The 18,470-nt window shown below is 48.4% G+C and overlaps 1 protein-coding gene across 5 annotated transcripts in view; it reads left to right on the forward strand.

Annotated features, from left to right (window-relative positions):
* The window catches only part of St8sia5 (ST8 alpha-N-acetyl-neuraminide alpha-2,8-sialyltransferase 5), a 69,204-nt gene that overhangs the window by 36,523 nt on the left and 14,211 nt on the right, over positions 1-18,470 (forward strand). For all 5 annotated transcript variants that reach the window (XR_003377725.1, XM_013349590.2, XM_005356287.2 and 2 more), the window contains 2 exons: positions 6,665-6,757; positions 15,023-15,109. Coding sequence is in view for 4 of the 5 variants with exons in the window: in XM_013349590.2 (XP_013205044.1) it covers positions 6,665-6,757; positions 15,023-15,109 (180 nt within the window). In the remaining variant the exon portion in view is untranslated. The remainder of the gene's footprint in view (positions 1-6,664; positions 6,758-15,022; positions 15,110-18,470) is intronic.

The following is an 18,470-nucleotide window of genomic DNA, read 5'->3' on the forward strand; positions in this document are numbered from 1 at the left end:
AAAAAAAAAAAAAAAAAAAAAAAAAAAGAAAGAAATGGTAAGATACAAATATGCAAATGCCTGTCATGAGGGAAGGGGTTTGATACTCACTCACTAGTTCCGGGAACAAGGGCACAGCTCTCCACACTGGGCCAATAAAAAGCCCCAGGCCAGTTAGGAGGCAGTGTGGCCAGCGGCCTGAGGGTAGGGACTGGTGAGGCAGGGTTCCGGTCTTCAGGCTCCAGTGTAGGGGCTGCTCGAGGTTGCCTGTACCTGGCCCTAGGGTGGGTAGGACAAGGATGATAGGACAGAGTGTGCAAAATGGAGAAGGAAGGATCTGGGAATGGCTGTTTTCGGTGAGTGGCATGGAGAGGCACTCCAAGGCTAGTCTGTCACAGTTCTAGGAACCCTGAGAGGGACAGTCCCTGTAGGGTGGGCAGGACCCAGTGGTCAAGGCCTCAGAAACACTCCTTTTGTTCTGAGATAGGGTCTCACTATATAGCCCTGGCTGGTCCGGAACTCACAGAGATCAGCCTTCTTCTGCCTCCCATGTGCTAGGATTAAAGGTGTGTGCCACCATGCCCAGCAGTGAATGTCTTTATGCTTAGCAGAGGCAGGGTGATCAAGGACATCTAATACCAGGCAGGACTTGGCATGGGCTGTCGCCAGGAGGAGGCGGAAGGAGGTTTAGTGAGCTCAGCAGAAGGCCGCGTCACTGGAGCAGATGGTAGAGAAACTTCTGCGTTATTCATCCCTGAGTCAGCTCTGCTGTCAACTAGCAGAGAAGCCAGTGTCACACTCCTGGGTCTCCCTGTGGTGTCTACTGGCAGCATTCGCCCTTCAATGACAGGGCAATGGGGGTGAGAGCTTCTTAACACTTCCTGTGCGATACGCTTTCCTGGAAATGTCAACAGCATTATGGTCGCTGCTCACGTAGCACTCAGTCTTTCTAGACTAGTGTTGACATGGCTAAGGCTAGAAGTGACAGGGCTAAAATGGCTGTCTGGGTTCGTTCACGCTGCTGAAACAGAGTACGTAGTCTGAGGTGCTGCCAAACAGTGGAAATTTATTTCTAGAGATTTGACTGGGAGTCCGAAGGTTTGTTCTCTGTTTCATAGACAGGCCTTCTCCCCATATTCTCATGTGGCAGGGGGATAAAGTGTCTCTCTCAGCCCTGTTTTATAAGGACTTTTACGTGTAGATGAGAACAGAGGGTTCATCTAATCCCATCGCCTCCTGATCCCATCATCTCAGAGCTTGGATTCTGGGGGACCCCAAACACTCAGATTATAGCAGTGGCTAAGAAGGGGTATGAGCCCAGCTTTGAAAACCTCTCAACCTAGAACCCTGGACACATGGCACAAAGACTGCTTAGAACTGCTGAGTTGCCCGTATGAGCAATGTTAGGGATTCAGGAGAAAGGAGGACCAAATGCTAAAGACTGGAGGGGAAAAGGAAGGATGGTTGGGCAGAGGAGAGGGGGGTCTGGTCAGAGGGAAGACACTGCCTTGGTTCAAAGTAGGAGAGAAAAGAGACAGAGGAAGTGACCCAGATGACTTGTACACACAGGACTAATGTTGGCAAGTCTCCAGCTCTCTGAAGACCAATGGTTCTCAACCTTCCTAATGCTGTGACCCTTTAACACAGTTTTTCATGTTGTGGTGACCACCCCCCCAATCACAAAATTATTTTTTGTTGCTACTTCATAACTGTCACTTTGCTACTGTTATGAATCATAATGTAAATATTTGCTATGCAGGATATCTGATAATCTGATATTTGACCCTCAAATGAGTCACCACCCACAGGTTGAGAACCGCTGTGCTAGGCTGATTGGCAAACATTTGTACCTGGAGTTTTTCTTAGTGGCAGTCTAGGATCATGACTTCACTCAACCTGTGGTTCCAATGGCTTAGTGACACCTGCAGGGTCCGGTTGCAAATGAGACAGACCTTACTTTCCGCTGTACGACTGGAAAACTGCAGGAGGTAGAGCCAAGGTCACGGGCTTGTGTGGTGGCCCCAAGCTGACCCCTTGTTCTTAGTTGCAGATGACACGATGCTCGTCAACTGCCTCAAGGAGAAAGAGATTTATTAAGGGCACTCCTAGCTCAGAGTCTTCAAGAAAAAAATGAGTGAGTGTCTTAGTGAATTAGTCGGGGTTATCTAGTGGAACAATGAAATATAGAATGAGTGTAGTGAAATAATAAATATAATATAATATAAAACGGAATCTATTGGAGTAACTTACAAGCTAGTATCCAGCTAGTCCAATGATGCTGTCTACCAGTGGACAGTCCAAGGATGCAGTAGTTCAGTCCACGAGACCAGATGTCTTAGCTGCTCTTCAGTGTACCCTGGAATCATGAAGAAGGAGACTCTAAGGCTAGTGAAGGAATGAGCTGCCAGGGAGAGCAAGCAGGCAGAGACCAAAAGCTTCTTTCTTCCACAGCCTTTATATACACTAGATCCTAGTTTGGGTTACTATTGCTGTGATGAAACACCATGTGCTGAGTGGTGGTGGTGCACGCCTTTAATCATAGCACACAAGTGGTAGAGGCAGGCAGATAGATCTCTGAGTTCAAGGCCAGCCTGGTCTATAGAGCGAGTTCCAGGACACAGAGAAACCCTATCTCAAAGAAAAAAACCTGAAACAAACAAAAATGAAGGGAAGGAAGGAAGGAAGGAAGAAAGGAAGGAAGGAAGGAATCACCATGACCATAAGAATGCTGGGGAGGAAATGGTTTATTTGCCTTACACGTCCACATTGTAATTCATCATTGAAAGAAGTCAGGGCAGGAATTCACGCAGGGCTGGAACCCGGAGGCAAGGTGCTGATACAGAGGCCATGGAGGGGTGCTGCTTACTTACTGGCTTGCTACTTCTCATTATAGCTCTGCATACGAGTGATTACCAATAACCACACAGCACAGTCGATACTAGGCTGCCTTGAAATCTCCTTCACTACTTCCATGAACCACAACTCTTCAATTTAGCCTCAGGGAGATGTTTTTGGACAAGGGCAGAAAGGGGCCACATTATTCTCTAAAATATGACCAGGGAGGTTCTCATAAAAGAAAGCATTTGAATTGGGTTTAGTCCATTATCATCGTAGTGGGGAGCAGTATGAAGCAGTAGCAGAGGACTACGTCCTGATCCATAGGGGGAGAGAGAGGCAGAGCCAGAGCCAGACAGAGGGAGGCAGAGACAGACTCTGGGCTTGGTACGGACTTCTGAAACCGCAAAGCCCACCTCCAATGACACACTTCCTCCAACAAGGCCACACTGTCTAATCCTCCTAATGCTTTCAAATAGTGCCACTCCCTGGTGACTAAAACTGATGAGCCTATGGGGGTCATTCTTATTCAAATCACCACATTCCACCCCAATACAATATGTGTAGCTTGAAGAGAAAGGGAGCATCAGAAAGTGTAATGGAGCTAAGTCCAGTGCTCAGGAACATAAGAGGTTTAAAGAAAAACCTGATGCTAAATGGAATAAAGGGAGTTGTAACCTCAGAGCAACACCTCACCAGTTTGTGGAAAGGAGTTAAAGAAAAGCTTCAGCAGCGAAGGAACCCTCCACCAACAGAAAGCTGATATAAATGTAATAAAAGGAAGTGAACAAGTTCCAACCCCATCAAACAGTAGAACTTGGGAGCTTTGGCCACATGGTTCTCGTTTTAGAGTCAAGGTTACAAGAAACAAGTTGTGGAATCTCCCTCCATGGCTAAGAAAAGATGCCGAGGCCAAGTGTGCATCGGGAGTGTCCCTGCATGAAGGCTCAGAGAGCGCACTGTGTAAAGTTGTGAAGGCGAAGCTTGGATCGCCTTGGAGATCCCAAGATGCTGGAGATGACAGAGTTGTGGGATCCCTGCCAAGCAAAGCTGTGGTGTGGAACCAGCCCAAGCGAGAGAAGTGGAGTTGGGGATTTGAAGAGTGCTTTGGCATCAGAGATGGGGATGCAGAGTTTGGAGTTTGCCCAGCTGGTTTTCCGTCTTACTTTGGTTCAGTATTTCCTCACTACGCTCCCCTTTCCTCCCTTTTGGAATGGTAATGCATAGCCTGTGCCACTGTGTGTTGGAAGTACGTGATCTGTTCTTTTTGATTTTGACTTTACAGGAAGTGATAGTTGAGAGATTGCCAAGAGTCTCAGGAGAGACTTTGAACTTTGAAACAAAGTTGAGACTATAAAGTTGGACTGAATGCGTTTTTTGCATTCTGTGATAGCTACCAGATTATGGGGGCCAGAAAGTGGAATATAGTGGTTTGAATAAGAATGGCCCCTATAGGTTCATATATTTGAATGTTTAGTCACCAGGGAGTGACACTATTTGTAAGGATTAGGAGGTGTGGCCTTGTTGGAGGAAGTATGTCAATGAGGGTAGGCTTTGAGGTCTCAAACACCCATGCCAAGCTCAGAGTCAGTCTCTCTCTCTCTCTCTCTCTCTCTCTCTCTCTCTGCCTGTGGATCGGAATGTAGCTCTCAGCTACTGTTCCAGAAATTTCCTTCATGTTACCATGCTCCCTATCATGATGATAATGGACAAAACTGTAACCAAGTTCTCAATTAAATGCTTTCTTTTATAAGAGCTGCCTGGGTCATGGTGTCTTCTCCCAGCAGTAGAATAGTGACTAAGATGGGCTAGAAGATGTGGTCCACACAAAGATGGACCTTTCCACCTCAGAAGATCCAGACTGAAATTGGATCTTCCTACCTCACATGGTCTAAGTAAGAAAGCTCTCTCACAGGTATGCCCAGCCACTTGGATTTTAGTTAATTCCAGATGTAGCCAGGCTGACAACCAAGATGAGCCGTCACATGAGCAATGGCATTGTGCAATAGGACCATCATGCGAGCTGCCACCATGACTGTAGTGTTTGAGAACCATGGCACCTCTGTCTGCCCCATGCTCCTTTTCATGTTTTTCAAGGAGCAGCTTGGAATCAGTCTCATGAGTATATTTCTGATTGGTTGGACCTAAATTCTCTCCAGAGCCTTAGCCTCAAAGGAGTCTAGGAAATGTAGTCTTTAGTGTGCCTGTTTCTGTAGGACAGATAGGAGAGAAATGACAAGGACATAATCGCTACATTTGAGATGCTCACCATTTGAAAGTGCCGTAGACCAGAGGCAGATTAGGATAATATGATATTATTTGTTCTAATGAAGATACAGTGTGTAGTGCTGTAGTGTCTGCACTACCAGACAGTATGCGAGCCTCGGGAAAGGGTCCTGGAGATTTAAAAACACACGTACACAGACAGAGACATGGGGACACGGGTCATTCTTGATACAAGTGTGCCAAGAATGCCAACTTTATTGTGCTCACGGGCAGTTTATATAGGACTCTGGCCACGCCCCAGCTCTTGAGATCTTTCAGCTGCAGACTCATTAGAACCCACTCCCCTGCCATCAGGGTCTCGTGTTCAGAGCAGCTGCAGGCTGCTCAGAGCAGAGGAAAACAAGTTGTTTACAAGAAATTCAGGGTCTGGTGGTCTGCAGTCCTCAACATAGAGCCCAGGGGAAGGGGCCACATGAGCGTTCCCAAAGGAGCAGGCCTTTGATCTAGGTTCTGAAACTGAGTTTGGAGAGAGAGGGAGAGACAGAGATGGGGGCGGGACTCAGAAACAAGAGGGAAACAGAGCGAGAGTGAGTTTGATGTTAAAGACATCCTCAATTCCTTGTTCTTAAGAGCTCCACCTAGTTCTTTTATGACATAAAGATATGGAGCCAACTTATTTTGGAATTAGGAGACAATCCATTGAATAGAACATTTTTTGGGTCTATTTTTGTGGCCTTGAGCATGTTAGGCAAACATTCTACTCTCATACTCTTGTCTGCAGCTTTGGCTTGGCAATAGGGTGCAAATGTGGTAGCTGCTGCCATGGTTGGAAGGTGCTAAGACAAGCTCCAAGAATGCCTACGTTTCCAGCATTTGGTTCTGGCTCTGTGATGGCTGTAGGTGCCTCTTTTGCTTCTGATTCTCGTGGGTTACTTGTTAGGAGACTACTGACCCCATGGTTAGTGTGGCAGTCTGTATACTCTTGAGTCATGACTGTGGCGATCTTGGGATCCCACATTCCCGGCTCCAATAGCTCCAGCTACAGAACCACCGTGGAAGTGGGAGAGACCCATGAGGAAAGGATCACCTGGCTTCTGCCCAGGAAGGTGACTCTGGACTCCAGGGCTCTTGTGGTAAACAGATGGGAAAAGAGTGGTCAGTCTCCCAGACAGCGCAGCATGAACAAGAGCACTAAGGGAGCAGATGGGAATGGCAATGCTTTGTACATGGAAAAATCTGGGGCAATCTGAGCTCTGCCTGTGGCTGTGTCATAGGACATTGTCTTAAGAGTCAGAGAAAGACAGAAAGGGCAGGAAATGATGGGATAATTCACTGCCTGCCTCCCAGATTGGCTTCTGGGTGCTGCCGGTCTCCCACTCTGTCTGATCAGAGTGCATAAAGCCCATCCCCCTCCTCCCTCACAGTTTTGCAATGAAGCCTGTGACCGCCTTTCGGTGTTGGCCCAAGTGGGCTTTGTTCCTATACACACTTATAGTGCAGTATGGTTGCTCCTACCTAGAGCCAGCACCCTATTGGGTCCTGTGATGGGGTGGGTTGGTTCTTGGTAGGTCCTAGAAAACCCGGGCTGCTTCTCTGTGTAACCTTTGTCTCTGTTGGTTCTCAGGTACTTTGAATTTTACAAGGGGCCTTTAGAATTTAACTCCACAAGATGCCTGGAGCTGAGGCAGGAGATCCTGGACGTGAAGGTGCTGTCCATGTGAGTGTGCTCTGGGCTGGGAGTGGGTACAAGTCGCATGTGGAGGCGGGGTGGGGTGGGTAGACCCCAGAACTGAAGGGGACGAGAAACACAAGGTAGACATCATAGCCTGGAAATTAGACCTTCCACTGGCATCAGAAGGCCCTGGAAGCTGTTTGATCACCAAGACCAAGTTTGCAAGGTCACCTCGGGGTGTGAAAGTCCCCAGCTCAGTTACCAGCCACCTCGATTATCATTGCAGGGCTCCTGTTGGGTAGAAATCTAAGAGGCCCTGAACTGTCGGACCTGAAATTCAGTGTTTTGTACAGTTGGGTTAAGTCTGGCCCACTTGATGCTGTCTTTGACAATTTTAATTTCTTTGAAAATTTTGATTGGTCAATTATTTGATGCAAAATCCAAGAAGTATCACAAAATGGTATGCAGTGAAGTATCTCTCTCTCACCCCATTCTAGTTCCTGAAGGTCTAGTGTATCCTCACAGCATGTTGGTGCACAAACAATATCTCTGTGTGGAGATTCCTTCGACACACTGCTATAGAAACGGCAAAGGAGCACCCCCATCCTGTCCCATCCCATCCCATCCCATCCCATCCCATCCCATCCCATCCCATCCCATCCCATAGTCCATCATCTGCAGTGCTTGTCCAGCCAGTGGGAGGAAGACCTGAGCCTCCCAGCTGGCCATTCAGTTCAGTTTTCTCTCTCTTGTTATGACTCCCTGGAAGCCAGCAGACCTACCTGGGGTGTCTGGATGATAATTATGCCAGGGTCGGAATGTATTTAGAAACAATTACATCTGGACGTGGACAAAATAAAAATTATACAAAGGTAATGTTAGATACTTATATGGACTCATGGCCCTCTGACATGATCCTAAGGACTCTGCCCATAGCTGGCAGTCAGAAGCCAGGTAGTGTGAGTCATGGAGAAAGTAGAGGCTTTGGGCTTAGGCAGACCTGGGATTGCAAGCTAATTCTGGGCCTTGCCTGCTCTAATTATCAGGTAAATAAATTACTTAATTTCTCTGAGCCTTTCCTAACTTATAAAATGGAGGTGGCATTACCTACTTCTTAGGCATTGCTGTCGACTGGTGGAAATAGTTGGTAAAATAGATAGCAGGCTCCGACTGGGGGGCTGCAGGGGAGGCGGCAGTGACGCTCAGTAGATGTGATATTCCACTCTCTTTCCGTTCGAGTGAGGACCACACTCTTCCAACACGTTAAGGCAGTGGTGAGGAGAGAGTGAGGCTCCGAGCTGGGGAGAGGAGAGTTTTTAAAGGGGAACAGTTGCAAGGAGGGTGGATACATATTTGGGGGGTCTTAGGATTGGGTGAAGGGGGTACAGAGTAAGACGATTTCTGAAATCATTGATCAAACTTTGGGTATGGACCGTTAACCAAGGACCCTAAATTGCTGTCAGGATGTCTGTGAGGACTAGGGTGTCTGCAGAAAACATCTTGACCTCATTAAATTTTATGAGCCTGCTCCTTAGCTCCTTAATTGGCTATTTCTAGAGTATACATTCAAATTTCACTACACATCCCTGGAACTGAGGTAGGCTTAAGATAAATCCCCTTCTTTAAAATGGAGTCTGCAAAGCCAGGTCCTCACATGGTGAGTAGGCCTATTGCTTTGGCAGCTGTGTTGAGGAGGAAGTGTGCCATCACAGGGAGCAGGAGAGAGAGCAAATCTGCTATCTTCATGACCAAGCAGAAAGAGAAAAAGACCAGGTTCCCACTGGTGCAGTCCTAATAACCTTGAGACTTCCCCTACATGGCCTTGCCTCCTAAAGGTCCCCCACCCTCCTCATAGCATTACCCTGAGAAACAGCCCTCAACACTAAAGCCTTTAGGAGATACATAAGGTCCAAACTAGCAGCCTTCATATGCAGCTGCGGAAAGTCCCAGGAGTAGGCCTTGAGATAGTCCAGCTGGATTATTTGTATTGGCTATGGCCCTGTCATGATCCGTGATCTATGTGCCCTTTCTAGAGATGAATGAAGCTACCCTCTGATGTCTGCTGTTCCTTGCACTGAGCACGCACCACTGTGGTCCCAGCTCTCAGGGAGTCCATAGACCAATGGGGAAACAGACATGAGTAACTCTAAGGAGACAAACTCTTAGGGTAATGGGGAACTTGACCTAGGGTGGGTGATGCCAGGCAAAGGTTTGCCGAGGAAGGGTGGAGAGAGTTCTGGTCTGTAGGGTGATAGTTGTTAACTAGGCTAGGAAGATCCCAAATGAGCCAGTCCATACGAGGTCTTGAGACAGGAAGGGTGCTGCTGGGTCCTGGAGCTGCAGGACCAGAGCAGCTGTGGGTCAGCATGTGAGGGGAAAACATAACCGGTGGCACCACAGGAGTCATGGTGCACCTAGATCCTTTCCCGAGGACCTTGGGACCCTGTGGATAGGATTTGAGGCAGTGCCTAGGAGTGTGGTCTGATAGATGTTTTGGAATGCTTCCAAGGAGTTACATGACAACGCCTACCCAGACCTTAGTTGGGGGCTTAATTCAGAAGCAGAAGGTGCCTGATTATCTTTTCTCAGAATTAAAACATTTGAGGCCTTTACATGTTTGACTGGGATCCCAGAGAGCTCTTGTTGGCAATATTTCTTGGAGTTTGCAAAGCAAGAACAGTTAACTTTAAAATTAGAAAACGTATAATTTCTTCAAGGGCACTTCAAGGCCTGGACTGGAAGTGACGAGGAAGCATGTAAACTGTCTTCATGACTTCTCATCCTTCTACCTCCAGACCTTCTGTAGGATGCTGTTTTCTGGGGCCACCACCACAAAATTCCACTATCAAGTCATTTGGTTTCTTTTCTGTATGTGCATGCCTTGGAGGCTAGACGTCAACGTCAAGAATCATCCTCTATTGCTCTCCCGTCTTTTTCATTGAGGTGAGAGCTCTCATCAAGCCCAGAACTCAGTGGTATGACTGGCCTTGCTAGCCCATGTGCTATAGGAATCCTCCATCTTAGCCTTCTGAGGCAAGCCACTGTGCCTAACCAGTATTTTCTGAACTCTACTCTTCATGCTTGCAGGGACGTGCTTATCCCGCTAAGCCATCTCTTCCACCCCTGATGAGTCAGTTTTTCCTTCCTGTTCTGGAGGCAGGAGAATAAAGAGCAGGGGTCCTAGAGCCTCCCTCCCTTCCTGATTCACCCATGGCCATCCTTTCACTGTGTCTGCCTGTGTCTTACGTCTCATGCTCTTCTTACAAGAACACCAGTCATACTGGACCAGGGCCCACTCCAATGACTTCATTCCCATCTAGTTTAGATTTTACAGACCCCTTCCCCAAATACAGTCACACTGACGTTAGGACTTCCACATGTGAATTTTGGGGAGACACAATTCAGCCAATAAGAGTTCCTGTTACAGCTGATACTTAGAGACCAGATGAGAAATTACCAAGATACTTTGGTTTGAACCTACAGAGGAAGACTTGTGGGGATGTGAAGAACAATCTCGGATTTCCCTGTGCCTGTGATCACTGTTGTCCCTTGTAACTAGAGGTTTCTCTCCCACCCACCAGTTCATGAGTAAACACTCGGAGGCTTAATAGTTGTTACAAATTGTTTGGCCCATTAGCTCAGGCTTATTATTCGCTAGCTCTTACATCTCAAATCAACTCATTTCTATTAATCTATGTATTGTCACATGGCTGTGGCATTACCTCACATCTTGCTTCTCTGGCAGCTGCTGGCATCTCTCTAAATCTGCCTTCTTTTTCCCTTTATGTTTGCTTGAATTTCCTGCCTGGTTATTGGCCAAATCAGCTTCTTTATTAACCAATGGTAATAAAACATATTCATATTCACAGCATACAAAAGGACATTCCACATCAGTGGATCATAGGCTCTTTTTTGTTGATGTATTGGTCTTTTCATAGTTGCATGAGTTCTCATCTGTCCTCAGGACACCTTGTCTCACTCCTCAGGATGGACTCCTGGGATAACAGCAATCCCAGCTGGTGGCCTCAGACTTGGTCAGTCTTGTTAGGCTCTCTCTTCCATGACAGCTGTCTCGTCTGGGGACTTGAGTTGTAGAAATATAGGAAGGAGTACAGGCCAGACTAGGCCACCCACAGGGTGTCAGTTGTGGCAGTCTGTGGTGTGTTAGGCAATGGCAAGCCCGGTGTCCCCCTTCCTGGGTAATTCCTAAACTGAGGGTTACTGAGGGTTTGTGGTCCTCCATGGGAGATGTCAGAGAGCTCAGAGGCTGGCTTCTGTCCAGGTAGTCCTGTTTTTAGCTGGGCACTCTCAGATTTTGCTGAACTCCAGCCTCATCCCACAACCTGCATCATAGCAAGACTGATCCGAATAATAGGGAAAAGGTCAAATCCCTTCTGTGGATGGAGGAAGCTGGGTGGAGGGAGGCACACATGTTCCTTCCGGCACACAGAGCGCGAATGGGTATTTTGTCTGAGGACACAAGATGTGTGATTCCCATAGAAATATTTTTGATCCAAAATTTTTCAAATCAATGGTAAAAATGAGTTAGCCAGAAACCCCCAGAGGGAGAGTGCCCTGCTTCCTGACAGTGTCTGAGGCACCATGAATTACTCTGAGATTATCTGCCAGGACAATATCCGTCGCTGATTCTTGTTCAAATTATTTATGTTTGATTCTAGTCATTTGAGTGTCTTTGTTTTTAAAGGCAAACCTTCAGTTGCTGCCCATGTTCACACCCACATGGGGGTTTTGTTTGAGAACTCCTGTGGCAGCCTCTCTGGCTTCCTTCCCTACCCTTCTGGGCTGGGCTTGGTGCAGAGCCCAGCAATGAGGCCAAACAGAGTGGCTAGAAGCCATGGCTGCTGGAAAAAAAAGCCCCCCTCGCTGACCTGGGAAGTCCTTCATGCCTCTCGAAGCTCAGCCCAGAAGGCTTTCAAAAGCCTGTGTGTTCTGCCAGGTCAGGGTTCCGTGCAGTCAGGCCGTACTCGGGGATCTTGGACACCACATGGACTCAGCCCGTACTTGTACAAAGAACAGGTGGTAGTGCAAACAGAGTAGGAAGACACCATAGGCCCTGGAGACATGGGAGAATGCGGGAGGGCGGTGAGATCGGCACTGTTATGGTGTAAATCACAGAAGCTTCTAGTACTAAAACTCAGAGCCAGTCCAGCCTTCTCACCCTAGCTCCGTTCCCATGATTCTCAGCTGTTTCTTCTGTCTACCCTCCTTACCCTCCTCAGGAATGTATGCATGCTGCTGGGGACCCCCTTACCCCAGTCCACACCCTACCAACTACATTCCTAGATCTTCTGCTTTGGTAGGTGAGGACACCACCCCCTTCCCTTAGGCCCAGCCTCCTCCTCACATTTCCCTAGTTGAAGGGTGTCGTGGTTTGGATGTTGTTTACCCCCCCAAGGGGTTTATGTGCTCGAAGCTTGAGGTGGTGGGCCTTTAAGAAGTGAGGCCTAGAGGGAGGCATTTAGATCATTGGGGGGTGGGGCATCACCCTTAGAAGAGATTAAAGATGGTCTCACAGAATGAATAAGTTTCCTCAAGACTAGGCTACAGGGCTGGGGAGATGGCTCATTTGGTAAGACCACATAAGTATGAAGGTTGAGTTCGGGTACCCAGAACCCACACAAAAGCTAGGTGTCGTGGTGTGTGCACCCGTAACTCCAGGGCTGGAGGGGTGGGGCAGGAAGACCCCTGGATCTCCTCTGACTGGCTAGTCTAGCTGAACTGGTGAGCTCCAGGTCCGGTGAGAGACACTGCCCCCCAAAATGAGGTGGAGTGTGACTGAGGAAGACAGCTTCTGCTGTCTCCACACACACAATGCTTGTGCATCTGAATGCACGTGTGCAGACATGAACACACTCATGCACACACACACACACACACACACACAAACACATACACACACACACACAGATATTACATTGCTATAAAAGATTAAATCTGACTCCTGACTCTTTTAAGCTTTCTGCCCTGTCTGTCGGGTGACAGCTGTTGGTACCCTCGCCAGAGGCTAAGCTGATGAGGTCATCTGATCCGGAACTTTCAACTTCTGAAACTAAAAATAGATGTTTTCTTTTGTAAGTTCTCAGCCAAGAGTATTTTGTTTTAACAATGTTAAACAGAATAACCCAAGCTTAGCTCTGTAGGCAGTGAGTGATTGGCCATGTTTGGGGACAAATGTCACTAGTTCCTGTTAAACGAAGAGGTGAACCCAGTGCTCCTGGGGGCTAGCCACTTCCCAGCCATGGTGGTGCTGGGACAGCCTCCATTAAGGACCCCTTTCAGATCCAGAGTCCTGGGCCTGTGAGTTCCGAAAGGCTCCCATCCAGGACAGGAGCAGGGATGCATTGCCTAGCCCTAAGCAAGAGGAGTCCTGGCCTGCCTGGGCCAGGGTGCAAGGTACACTCTGTCCTGCATTTCCAGTGGAAATAAGGCTCCACGGTCCGGTATCTCTGGAAAGTGATGTGTGCAATATTCCTTTCTTGAAAAGAAACAAGATAGGAGAACCTATTAATTGATCCAGGGAATCTCAGGGTAGAAGAAAATATTAGACTTTAACTCAGCTTTTCCAAAAACATTTGCTCATAAATGTATTTGGGATTAAAAATGTTTTAAAATTGGGCTAAACTGTAGGGAAGTCTCATTTTCATAGAAGTCTCATGTAGCATCACATTGCGCTAGAGTTCCAGGGGACACACTTTGGGAAGCTGGTCCCCCTGTGCATATTCTTCTCTCATTTGCTCTGCCTCTGTGCCCCACTCACAAAGGGCTAACACTGCGAAAATGTAAAGAATCCCAACTGACTGGTGACTGTAAGAAGAATCTCTTAGGTGGTGACAAGGGCTGGGACAGATCGCTCCACATGTGCACACACAGGAGCTCGGGAGTGACTTGGCCCTAGTGACACAGCCTGGGAATGGGGAACACCTTAACTGCAATGGGAAGAAATAACTAAGAAGAGGCGAAGGGCGATAGGGACATGGCGGAACTCAGGTGGCACCGAGGGCTTGGCCTTCAAGGTTAGACACTGTTTAAGGTGAAGAACGGTGAGGAGGGAGGAGGTGAGGGCTGATGTTGATCGTGATTTGTTTTCTATTGCTATGATAGAGACTGGACAAAAGCAGCTTGGGGAGGAAAGGGTTCAGTTCATCTTACAGTTCCAGGGAACAGTACATCATTGTGGGAAAGCAAGGCAGAAACTCAAGGCAGGAGCTGAGGCAGAGGCCATGGAAGGGTGCTGCTTACTGGCTTGCTCTCCACGGCTTGCTCAGCCTGCTTCCTTATACCATCCAGTACCTACCTGCCCAGGAGTGGCACTACCCACTGTGAGCTGGGCCCTCCCACATCAATTGTCAATTAAGATAATATCCCACAGACTTGCCCACACGTCAGTCTCATGGAGGTATTTTCTCAGCTGAGGGTCCCCCTTCCCGGAAGACCCTACCTGTGTCAACTTGACAAAAACTAACCAGCAAATGCATATAGGTGGTACTAATATCCCAGGACGTGGACCTGACTTGGGGCAGTGGGAGGGGGCTCTCAACAGATTGGGTCTAACTGCTCTTCCCAGAAATCCAACAAAGTAGGATTGGAAAGACAGGAAGAGAGTTTAATAAATATGGCCCAGGTTAGTCGTACTGGGGAAGTGGAAGACATCAGCATCTCAGCATGTCCTTGGAGCTCTGACGTGGGCTACTGTCTAAACAGAGGAAGAACTGAGTCGGTTGAGAGGTCTGTATGATTGAGCAATCTCTGTGAACTCAGGGCTGGCTGATCTACCTCAGTTCTGGTCCTGCTTGTCATGGATTGCGGGAGCATCCAGATGTCTTTCAGATGATTGTTGCTGTTTAGAGGGATAGCCCTGGTTCCCCTCCTAAGGAGATTGGTCTCCAGGGCTCTGCTGTTTCCGGAATCCAAGGTGACCGGATTTAAGGCAGTGACTGGGACCTGCTGGATCTGTCTCAAGGGAGTTTGGGACCGAATGCTATAAAGTTCGGGCTGAGGAGACGGCTCAGTCAGCCTTGCAAACACACGAAGTACTAGCTTGTAAAAAGCCAGATGTATGGCGCACACTTGCAATCCCAGTGCACAGAGGCAGAGACAGAAGAGCCCTGGAGCTTACCCTGGGGTTTCTGTGCTTGCCTCGGAATTGCCCTCACATCAAGAGTAAGGGAAGTAACACACCGACCGCTGATAAGGCCTATAGGGGAAGGGGAAGGGAGGGTTTTTGGAAACAGGGGTGACACGTGGTACAACCTGACCTTCTCATCTGCTCTCTGCCCATTGCTCCCACAGGGTGAAGCAGTCTGAACTGTTTGACAGGTGGAAGCGCCTCCAGATATGCAACTGGGCAATGGACACCTCCGAAGCCAACCTGTTCAAGTATGCCTTGCTGTCTGCCTTCCGTCCTCATGGTGTGGGTCCCCCCTGCCACCTCTCCAGATATCCACCTCTGGTTCTCAGTGGGCATCTGTCTGGAGCTGGCCCTAAAGGCCCTGATGTGAGCAGTGGCATGGCCAGCACCTGGTCAGCTAGCGGCCCCATGCTTTGCTGTGGTCCTTGCCTTACAAGGTTGGGGCTGTCACAAGTAGCTCAGGCTGGTGTGCACTAAGGCCCCTAGAAATGAGATGCTTGTTTTAAGGTCCCTCCATAGCCCTGACAGTCTCATCGTCCCCATCTCCCCGTCCTGGCATAGTGTCTCTACTTACCTTCTTGGAGGCCCAAGTTCATCATGCTTCTATCTAATATCTGAGCCTGGCTGTTGATTTTTTAAAATTGCTTGTTAACCACAGTGAACAGATAGTAAGCTCTAGGAGAGGCAGTAGCTATATTTCCAGGCTCTCATGGGAACCAGGCAGATGAGAGGCATCCCCAAATGCTTTTTCATTAATGACGAGCTTTGAGTTTTCTCCATTGCTAGCCTCCCGCCAGCTTGCGGTATCATTCCAGGGCAGGTAGATCTTAACACTAGGAAATTGATGTGGTCCTGGCAGCTGGTATCTAAACTGGTTCAGCCACTCAGGTTTGAGTTTAAATGTACTGAAAGCTACCAACTGTTACTGGAGGTTTCTCTGTCCTGCCCCATCCTGCAGCCATTTCCAAATAATCACTCAGAGGTGTAAAATTAATTATAATTGCTTGGCCAATGGCTCAGACTTCTTACTGGCTAGCTCTTGCATATATTAACCCATTTCTAATGATCTGTGTATCACCACGTGCCCTATGACTTACTGGTATTGTTCTGGCGTGTTGTTCCTCCAGTGGCTGCTGGCATCGCCCCGACTCCACCTTCTTTTTCCCTGTATCTTTGTTTGGATTTCCTTGCCTGGTTATTGGCCAAATCAGCTTCTTTATTAACCAATGGTAATAAAATGTATTCACAGTATACCAAAGGGTGTCCCACAGCAGCTAACGTGAAGGAATCCTACACAGGAGGCTGTAAGAGTGGGTTTCACCAAGGACTTGGTATTTTCTTTTTATCAATGTTTTCTTTCAGTTTGTGGCGGTTCCACACCAGGGAGTTTGCTCTGCTCCGCTCTCCTCCCCACCTCCCCTCTTCTCCTCTCCTCTCCTCTCCTCTCCTCTCCTCTCCTCTCCTCTCCTCCCTTCTCCTCTTACCTTCCTCTTACCTTCCTCTCTCTTTCTCTGGACAGGGTCTAGCTGTATAGCCTAGGCTGACTTCAAACTCCTAATCCTTCCTCTAACTCCCAAGTGCTGAGGCTACAGGGGTGTGGATAGCAGTATGAAGCAGCTCATATTTAAAACTATAACTGATATAATGAGCCCCCATGAGCAGGTACCGGCAGCCTCCATGAAGCTGCAGAGTCCTAGCCCTGCTTTGAGGAGACCCACCTGCTTTGAAAGTTCTGTTGGGCCTGGGCAAAGTGCTAGGGCATGCCAAACAGACCCAGGATCTGCCCGCCCTGAGTATGACTTTATGCTCTTCCCTCTAGACCTCCCCAGGGCACAGGAGGCTGAACACACGGAGGCCAATTAATAGCATGAGCAGAACAAGTAGTGTGGTGTGCAAGGCTGTGGGTCAGGCTGAGTTGGAACAGAGAGGTCTCATGGGGCGGGGGGGACTCCCATCTAAAACAATGTTGACATGACAGAAGACGATATAGCAAGAGGAACACAGAGCTCCATTTGTGAGCCAGTTCTGTGAGGTGAGGCTGTGGGGAGCAGAGATCCCCTGGGGTTGAGGGATATGACCTGGATTTAGGTGTGGGGAAAGAAGGTGATATTGAACCTTGCTGTGTTCCAAACATAAAGCTCTCCGGACGGACCATCAGTTGCCTCTTACTTCAAACTTCTGGAAAATGGAGAGCTCCTCCATCCAGGTTGGTGGGAGTCTGGTGCAGTGCAGGAGGGAGGCACTGGCATTTCAGGTACAGGAGAAGACCAGCAACTGTCTCCATTCTGCTGTCTGCAAGCTTGCCATGCTGGTTCATACATTAGCCACGTGCAAGCTTGTTTCATATGGGGTGTTCTCTAGCTGACAGACTAGACTGTTTTTGCATCTGCAAAGCTAGAAGGTCCAGATGCTGGTTTGTAAGGCGGACCTGTGGCCCCTCACTTGCCAGGCTTCAGCCTTTCTTTGGAAGCCTTACTCACATTCAAAGATCCAGTTCTCCCTAGAAAGACCCTTCTGTGAGTAGCAGTCAGCTGGTTTTCCAGTGAAGGTTTCTCAGCAAGAAGTGAAATCATGAAAAAGTCATTTAACCTTTTGGCTTGGACAAGCTGAAGTTACAGAATCATAGAGGGGCAGAAACAGAAGAGCCACCCCTACATTTTATACATGAAGAAACTGAGGCCCAGAATGGAAAGCCCCCTGCTTGGGGCCCACACTTGTGGGCCACAGAGAAGAAAACAGGGTCTAGACCTCTGGATGCTGAGTGTCAACTCATGTTTCCACTCCAGCGTTCATGAGAACACCTCAGACCTCCTTGAACAGTCAGTGGTCATCACAGGGCTCTATGGAGAAAGTGTTCCACCCCCCAGAATGGCCTGGACCCTGGGGGCACTGGGCCTGGAGCTCCCTGTACTCCAGACTGCCTACTGAGCGTGTGTGTGTGTGTGTGTGTGTGTGTGTGTGTGTGTGTGTGTGTAATCACAAGGCTCTGTGGAGAAGGAGGTCCATTCCCCAGGGCTCCCTGGACAATGCAGGGACTGAGCCTGGAGCTGTGTATATTCCAGGCTCACTCAGGAAGGCGGTGATCTGTGCCCATGGCCATAGTCAGAGCCCATTAGTTTATAAGGCAGGGAGCAAAATTGCCCAGGACCTAACCCTTTGAAAGTCTGCTTGGAAAGTCCTGAAGAAGAGAGAAAAACAGGTTGCTTCAGCAGTGTCTTTTCCCTTGGGCTTCTCCCCCCACACTTAAATCTGGTATCTGTGGTTTAATCCCTCTGCAGCTCAGCTTTGAGTGTTACTGAGACCAAAATGTCAGGACTCTTTCTCCTTCCTTCCTCCCTCCTTTTTTTCTTTCTATATTGAATTCCTGGAACATTTTTCAGGAGCTATGTTCCACTTTCTGCAGGAAGGCATCTGGTACCAACCCAGTATCCCCAGGCTGGGCCTGCCGTTGCCCTAAGTCAGCTTCTGACGGACAGACGTGGCACTTTGGGTGACCATACAGGCCTTGGTTTAATGTGATATGGGGGAGAGCTTTGTTGTGTGTTGGCCATGGAGGCTGAGACCCTAAAGAGCTCTGGCTTCAAGTTGCTAGATATATGTGTGTGTGTG

The sequence above is a fragment of the Microtus ochrogaster genome, chromosome 18 (assembly GCF_000317375.1).
Source record: "Microtus ochrogaster isolate Prairie Vole_2 chromosome 18, MicOch1.0, whole genome shotgun sequence".
Classification (NCBI taxonomy): domain Eukaryota; kingdom Metazoa; phylum Chordata; class Mammalia; order Rodentia; family Cricetidae; genus Microtus; species Microtus ochrogaster.